Raw genomic sequence first — 8252 nt, 5'->3', positions numbered from 1 at the left:
AGTGCTGGGATTACAGGCTTGAGCCACCGCGCCCGGCTATTTTAGTTTTTTGAAATAAGGTATCACTGTCACCCAGGCTGGAGTGCAGTGGCACAATCACGACTCACTGCAGCCTCAGCCTCCTGGACCCAGGTAATCCTCCCACCTCAGCCTCCTGAGCAGCTAGGACAACAGGTGTGCATTGCCACACCCAGCTATTTGTGTATTATGTTTTGCAGAGATGGGGGTCTCACTATGTTGCCTAGGCAGGTCTTGAACTCCTGGATTCAAGCAATCCTCTCACCTTGGCCTCCCAAAGTGCTGGGATTACAGATGTGAACCACTGCACCTCATCTTGTTTTATACTTTTGTAAACTTTTTGCAGATTTTTTAGAAGAATAATTTATTTTACTCTTACAACTGCAAAATAAAAACCTTTTAGAGAAAAGTGGAATGGGGGCACTTACCCGTCCAACCTGTGGAAACAAACTAAAAGAAATTGGCAACATCAGTCCCATTGACGCGACAGTACAAGCCAGTTTCCAGATCCACAATGACCCTGCATTTGTCCGGGAAAACGGGGTCCTGTAAGAGACAAGGCACAGCTCACAAGTGATATTAAACTATCAGGGCTTATTTATTTTTTGAACAGCTAATCGGGGCCTGTTTTTTTTAAAATATTTAGTGCACCTGAACAGCTGGATTGGAGCCTGTTTTCTGTTTTTGAGTCCCCCTCTGTCACCTAGGCTGCAGTGCAATGGTGTGATCTTGGCTCACTGCAATCTCTATCTCCCGGGCTCAAGCGATTCTCCTGCCTCAGCCTCCTGAGTAGCTGGGATTACGGGCATGCACCACCACACCTGGCTAATCTTTGTATTTTTAGTAGAGATGGGGTTTCACCATGCTGGCCAGGTAGGTCTCGAACTCCTGGCCTCAAGTGATCTGCCTGCCGTGGCCTCCCCAAGTGCTGGGATTACAGGCGTGAGCCACTGTGCCCAGCCTAGGGCCTGTTTTCAGTGGCTGAGCTTCTGCTCTCCGATGGCAAATTCCATCCTGCGTGCCGCTGCAGGCCCATTCAAGTCACCAACAGGCAAGAAGAGCAGCTGCATCCGTGTGCGTCAGGCATGGTGTCCAACACGTCACCAGCACTTGCTCGCTTGGTACCTCCATAGCCTTCTGAGCTTTGTGTTATTTTCATCCCCTTCACGCAAATGAGAAAACGAAGGCCTGGACTGGTGAAGTAAAGTAACTTGTCCAAAATCCCACGGCTCAAAAGCTGCTCACAGATTCCAGAGCCTGTGCTCTCTGGGCTATTCTGATGTGGATGTGACATCCTGACTTTGACCTTCAGAGAGTGTAAGAGACAAAGAATGTGGTCTCTACCCTGGGGTGGGGCTTTGAGAGAGCCAAGTTAGAAGATCCACCAAGGACACTCCAGCTTGGGAACCACCTGCTGTCATGGCTCTGGGATGGTGCTTCTGGGAGGTCACTTGATGGCTCCGTCCATCCAGGCACCTCCATGCCCATTGAGAAATGGACCCTCTCTCCCTACCAGGCAGCCTGTGCTATGCAGGTAGGCCTCATAGGATGTGGGCCCAGCTTTAACAGGACCTCCAGCCAGAGCAGCCCAGGAGTGCCTGCTGGAGCAAAAGTCTCTGCGCCCATCCAGCTCGATCATGCTTGGGAAAGTAATGGTTGGCTCTGCCCAGGCTGGCTGCCGTCCTCTGTCCTTTTTTTTTTTTTTATTTTTAGATAGAGTTTCACTCTATTGTCCAGGCTGAAGTGCAATGGTGTGATCTCGGCTCACTGCAACCTCTCCCTTTCGGGTTCAAGTGAGTCTCCTGCCTCAGCCTCCCAAGTAGCTGGGATTACAGGTGCCTGCCACCATGCCCAGCTAATTGTTGTATTTTCAGTAGAGACAGTGTTTCACTATGTTGGCCAGGCTGGTCTCGAACTCCTGACCTCAGGTGATCTGCCCACCTCAGTCTCTCAAAGTGCTGGGATTACAGGCATGAGTCACCACGCCCGTCCCATCCCTCCTTCTTGGAAATGTGCTCCATGTGTGGTCCTAGCAGGCAATTCCCAGCCTCGTGCACAATGGAGGGGAGATGTGCAGTGCCAGGCACACAACCCGACCCAGGCCCACAGGACCCTTACCCAGGAGTCCGCCCTGAGGGGAAGACATTCCTGCCTCCCCTGGGGTTTGCTATGTTCCACCTCTGATCAGGCAGCTATGAGGCTGAGATGGGAGTTACTAGCAATTGGGTCCCTCATCAGTATGAGGAAGCCAATCTGGCAGGAGAGAAGGAACCAACACCCATGAGGGTGAGAGGGAGACGCGCAGCAGGGGAGCTTCTGTTCAAGCTGTCATGGGCTGCATTCTTTGCCAGTTCCGGTCCCTAAAGCCCCACATCTCCCCTCGGGCCTGAGCTCTTGTAGGTTAGGTTTCTCAAACTGACGGCTACAGAAACCATGACTGATGCCCAGGTCCTCTACCTCATGGGCCATTTCTGGCTTCTTAAAAGGGATGAATCTGAATCCGAAGTCGCTGAAGCTAATTTAAAACATGCTTGGACGAGGGTGTGGAGGGGAGGGCTTGAGCAATATTCATAGCACATCAGAGCTGGAAGAACCTGCACATCATCGAAGCCCCTCATTCTAGAGGTGAGGAAATGGCCGTGGAAGGTCCTTGGATAAGCCAATGATGCAGGGTAACTGGGGGCAGAACCTGGGCCAGATTCCCCATTCAGGGGAATCCACACACCTGGATTTCCACATCTGCCCCAATCAATCAGACTGTCTTAGCTGTGATGAGTGTTTATGGGAAGGTTACTGAGCCAACCTCTTCCCATCCTCCACCAGGGTCAGTATCTGACAGGTTTTATAAGAATTTGACTTTCAAAATGTTTTTTCCTACCTGGGGATATGAGCGTGCCTCTTACCTTTTAAAGAAGACGGTGAAGACTTCAGGAATCAGAGCTGAGGTCCCAAGCAGCACTCCCCTGGACACTGTTGTTTCTCTAATAGCCTAGCAAAAATGAAAAGAAAGCAGCTTAGGCCGGGCACGGTGGCTCATGCCTGTAATCCTAGCACTTTGGGAGGCTGAGGTAGGTGGATCGCTTGAGGTCAGGAGTTTGAGACTAGCCTGGCCAACATGGTGAAACTCTGGTCTCTACCAAAAAATAGAAAAAATTAGCCAGGTGTGGTGGTATGTACCTGTAGTCCCAGCTACTCAGGAGGGTGAGGCATAAGAATCACTTGAACCTGACAGGCAGATGTTGCAGTGAGCTGAGATCACACCACTGCACTGCACTCCAGATTCGGCAACAGATTGAAACTGTCTCAAAAAAGAAAAAAAAAAAAAAAAAAAAAAAAAAAAAAAAAAAAAAAAAAAAAAAAAAAAAAAAAAAAAAAAAAAAAAAAAAAAAAAAAAAAAAAAGCTTAGTATAGGAGCAAGACGATTTCCAGGGATCCCAAAAATCCTGCCAGAGACAGGCAACAGCAACCCTCTCTTCTCACTAAGAAAAAGAACACCCATGGAAAGACGCAGAGGGGACACCTTCCCTGCACCTTTCCACGTACAGGTGTGTGGAGGTCGGCTGCATTTAGTGCAGGAATAGCTGAGAGGGGACTCACCTCTTCCTGACTCCACAGTGGTCTCCATCCATCTGCCAAACCACCTCCAATAAACTATCCACTAAGTACAAGCAAAGGTGGCTTCTAGACAAGTCCTCACGGAGAACCAAATTGTTCCTCGGTGGAAACGCTGGATTGGCCACAGAGGTTCGCTCTGTATTTCCCTTCCAAGCCAGGTCTCTGCCACTGGCTCCTGTCCTGACCTGGCTCGGCAGCAACTCCCACACCTGCTAGTGGGGGCGCCTCCAAATGCCCAGCTCTGAGGATGCGGGCACAGCACAGGACCCACACGAGGCCGCCTGTCCATACCCACGTTTCATATAGCGATTTACAAGTGTTACACTAAAAAATTGTGTTATATACAGGTTATAACATTTTTGTAAACTTTTCTATATACATCAAACATTTAAACATACAATTTACTGCATGGGTGATATGCACAAAACCAGGTACCCTCAAGGGCACTTCAAGGGACTTGTAAGGGAAATTCTGAGTATAAAACAGCTCACATTCTCCTTTTGTTTATTTTTAGAGACAGGGTCTTACTCCGTCATCCAGGCTGGAGTATAGTGGCGTGATCATGGCTCACTGCAGTGTTGACCTCCCAGGCTCAAGCGATCCTCCTACCTCGGCCTCCCAAGTAGCCAAGATCACAGGTATGTCCCACCAAGCCCAACTAACTTTTTGATTTACTGCAGAGATGTGGTCTCACTATGTTGCCCAAGCCGTCTTGACTTCCTGGCCTCAAGTGATCCTCCTGCCCCAGCCTTCCGAGTAGCTAGCATGTTAACTTTAGAACCCACCCCTGGGTAAGACACACCACCACAAACAGCACACTGTGTGTTCAAGAGGAGCAGGCACACCTGTCCCCATCCTTCCCTGAGCTCTGTTCCTTCCATTTCTAGCTTCCCACGATTGGCTTTGACCTACCTTGCCAGCTCCTCCTACCGCCCGGCCCCTGCTCTCTGCTCACACCTCTGCCCTGCTTCGGGTGACAGTCACGCTCCTGCAGTTCCCTCTGCAGGGAATGCCTTTCCCCCCAAAAAACAGAGGAAGCTGAGGAGGTCTGTTTTTAAAATAAGGTCTCAGTGGCCAGGCACAGTGGCTCATGCTTGTAATCCCAGCATTTTGAGAGGCTGAGGTGGGCAGATCACCTGAGGTCAGGAGTCGAGCCCAGGCTGGCCAACATGGTGAAACCCCAACTCTACTAAAAATACAAAAATCAGCCGGGCATGGAGGCTCATGCCTATAATCCCAGCTCCTCGGGAGGCTGAGGCAGGAGAATCACTTCAATCCAGAAGGTGGAAGTTGCAGTGGGCCAAGATCACACCACTGCACTCCAGTCTGGGCGACACAGTGAGACTCAGTCTCTAAAATAAAATAAATAAAATAAAATTTAAAAGTCTCAGGGACGTAAAGTAAAATTGCTTGACTTCCGGAAGGGAAAAGCAGCTGCTGGCGTGCTATGTTTCCGCATCAGTGGGATGAGGCCCGCCTCTCTCCATTGATCCCGTGTTTGGGAAGGACACTCCAAGTAAGACGCCATTATTAGGAGGTAGTGTGTGCAAAGCAGTGGCTTATGGGGCCAGTTGGGGGAAACAACATCCAGGAATCACCTGAAATCTGACCAGCGGTGCCCTGTTACCATCAGATATTGTTGGTTACGCATTTTCTGAAATTGTAGCCAAAGAAAATCACCTTCCAGGGACAGGGAGGCAATAGAAGAATGTTTATGCTTACGCATAGTTGCACACACTTTACTCTTCAGAGAAAAAAAGACTATTTTTTTTAAAGCAGATCAACAAAGCTTTCCTTTGACCCTAACATGCCACTTATCCCCAAAATGAAGTTTCTGCTGGTGAGATGGACTCCAGACAGCCAGACAGGCCTGAGGCTACCTTCTGGCTGGGAGGTTGGGGCTCCTGGGGAGCAGGGGCTCTCAGTGGCCAACAGTGTGGGTCTCCAGAGCCTAGCACTGAGCCCGGCAGGCAGGAGGTGCTGGGAACAACTTGCTGATTTGATATTTGCTCTTAGCTGGGTGCAGTGCCTCACACCTCCCAGTGCTCTGGGAGGCCAAGGCAGGAGGATCAGTTGAGGCCAGGAGTATAAAAATTAGCCGAGCGTGATAGCACACGCCTGTAATCCCAGCTTCTTGGGAGGCTGAGGCAGGAGAATCGCTTGAACCCGGGAGGCGGAGGCTGCAGTGAGCCAAGATCATCATGTAACTGCACTCTAGCCTGGATGACAGAGCGAGACTCAGTCTCAAAAAAAAAAAAAAAAAAAGGAAGAAAGAAAAGAAAAGAAGGTTACCCTTCACAATGTGGGTAGGCCTCATTCAATCAGTTGGCGGCCTTACAGGCAAAAACTGAGGTTTCCCAAAGAAGAACTTCTGCCTCAAGACTGCAGCAGCAGCTCCTGCCCAAGTTTCCAGCCTCCAGGCCTGCCCTGCAGATTCCCACAATTGTGCAAGCCAATTCCTTAGAACAAATCTCTTATTAGACATGTACTGCCTGGGTGCAGTGACACACACCTGTAATTCCAGCACTTTGGTAGGCCAAGGTGGGAAAATCACTTGAACTTAGGAGTTTGAGATCAGCCTGGCCAACATGGTGAATACTCGTCTCTACTACAAAATACAAAAATAAGCTGGGTACAGTGGTGTGTGCCCGTGGTCTCCGCTGCTTGAGAGGCTGAGATGGGAGGATCGCTTGAGCTCAGGAGGCAGAGGTTGCAGTGAGCCAAGATTGCACTACTGTATTTCAGCTGGGGCGACACAGCAAGACTCTGTCTCAGAAAAAAAAGATATGTACATAGATACCATTGGTTCTGTTCCTCCAGAGAACCCAGACTAACACCCCATCTTTTACATATCAGGGGGCAAAAGGCAAAATTTCTCTCTCAGCATGCTGAGGAAAGATGCGTAAAGAAAGGTTAAAGGCAGACATGAATTTGTTACTGGCTTTCTTTTTTTTTTTTTTTTTTTTGGGACGGAGTTTCGCTCTTGTTACCCAGGCTGGAGTGCAATGGCGCGATCTCGGCTCACCGCAATCTCCGCCTCCTGGGTTCAGGCAATTCTCCTGCCTCAGCCTCCTGAGTAGCTGGGATTACAGGCACGCGTCACCATGCCCAGCTGATTTTTTGTATTTTTAGTAGAGACGGGGTTTCACCGTGTTGACCAGGATGGTCTCGATCTCTTGACCTCGTGATCCACCCGCCTCGGCCTCCCAAAGTGCTGGGATTACAGGCTTGAGCCACCGCGCCCGGCCTTGTTACTGACTTTCAAACAGAAAAGTCAAGTCTTTGCCCAAAGGGTAAGCAGCTATAGTTCTATGCTGTTTCTCACCTTTTGCCCAGCAATTTTGGAATGACCTAGGACATGGCCTTCCTTGTCCATGACTGCAATCCCCTTAGTGGTCTCAAGACTTCGGGATGTGAAGACATTCATTCCACTTACTTGTCCTGTAGATGTAAAGAAGTAAGGAACACACAACACGGGGTGAGTCTTGTTCCAGCAAAGGAACATCTCTTTGGCTGTATGCCCACTTCCAGCCTCTTTCTCTGGCAGCTGCCCTTTCTTGACCCTTGGGTGGTCACCTGCCATGGGCTGGGCCAACCACATGCTCTCCCGGGGCTGTGGAGGTGGGCTCGGAACTGCTGGCTACTCAGTCTTGGATCCTGACCCAGCTGGGACCAGCTTCCAGCAACCTTGCTTCCTTAGCAGATTCCAGGAGAAACCCCAGGAACCTGGAAACATAACCCTCATCTTTGCTTAAGTTGTAAGGTTTCCTTTTCTTTTGTGAGACAGTTTCGCTCTTGTTACCCAGGCTAGAGTGCAATGGCGCGATCTCGGCTCACTGCAACCTCCACCTCCCAGGTTCAAACAATTCTCCTGCCTCAGCCTCCAAAGTAGCTGGGATTACAGGCATGTGCCATCACGCCCAGCTAATTTTTGTACTTTTAGTAGAGACAGGTGTCAACATGTTGGTCAGGTTGGTCTCAAACACCTGACCTCAAGGGATCTGCCAGAGACAGCCTCCCAAAGTGCTGGAATTACAGGCGTGAGCCACCATACCTGGCCAAAGTTGTAAGATTTCCACAACACCATTTCCTCAATTTCACTGCTGATATCAGTTTGCCAACTTCTCAAACTGCTATGATTCCCAAACCCAAATTTGGAGCATGGCATAGTAAACTTATAGGCTGGTAGAGTCAAAATATTCAGCTAATATCTCTGCCACCGACATTGGGTTGGAATCCCTGTATTAACCACTTGCTCGCTGTGTAACTCTAGGCAAGTTATTTAACCTTAACCTCCCTGTGCCTCAGTCTCCTCATCTGTACATAGGAATATTTCCTACCCAAAAGTTGTTGTCAGGATTAAGTGAAATAATGTATGTAGAATGTTTGTACAGATAATCTTTAAAATGTAGGGCCAGGCACAGTGGCTCATGCCTCTAATCCCAGCATTTTGGGAAGCCGAGGTGGGCGAATCACTTGAGGCCAGGAGTTCAAGACCAGCTTGGCCAACATGGTGAAAGCCTGTCTCTACTAAAAATACAAAAAATTAGCTGGGTGTGGTGGTATATGCCTGTAATCTCATCTACTCAGAAGGCTGAGGCAGGAGAATCACTTGAACC

At 49.4% G+C, this 8252-nt stretch overlaps 1 protein-coding gene across 1 annotated transcript in view; it reads right to left on the bottom strand.

Annotated features, from left to right (window-relative positions):
* Nucleotides 1-8252, bottom strand: part of SFXN4 (sideroflexin 4) — a 22962-nt gene that overhangs the window by 4622 nt on the left and 10088 nt on the right. The window contains exons 11-13 of the mRNA XM_017509075.2: nucleotides 6959-7074; nucleotides 2922-3007; nucleotides 447-564 (exon numbers count right to left, since the gene is read on the bottom strand). Of these exons, the coding sequence (XP_017364564.1) occupies nucleotides 447-564; nucleotides 2922-3007; nucleotides 6959-7074 (320 nt within the window). The remainder of the gene's footprint in view (nucleotides 1-446; nucleotides 565-2921; nucleotides 3008-6958; nucleotides 7075-8252) is intronic.

This window comes from Cebus imitator, unplaced genomic scaffold (assembly GCF_001604975.1).
Source record: "Cebus imitator isolate Cc_AM_T3 unplaced genomic scaffold, Cebus_imitator-1.0 Scaffold406, whole genome shotgun sequence".
In the NCBI taxonomy this organism is placed as follows: domain Eukaryota; kingdom Metazoa; phylum Chordata; class Mammalia; order Primates; family Cebidae; genus Cebus; species Cebus imitator.
This window is presented reverse-complemented; position numbering and strand designations above follow the sequence as displayed.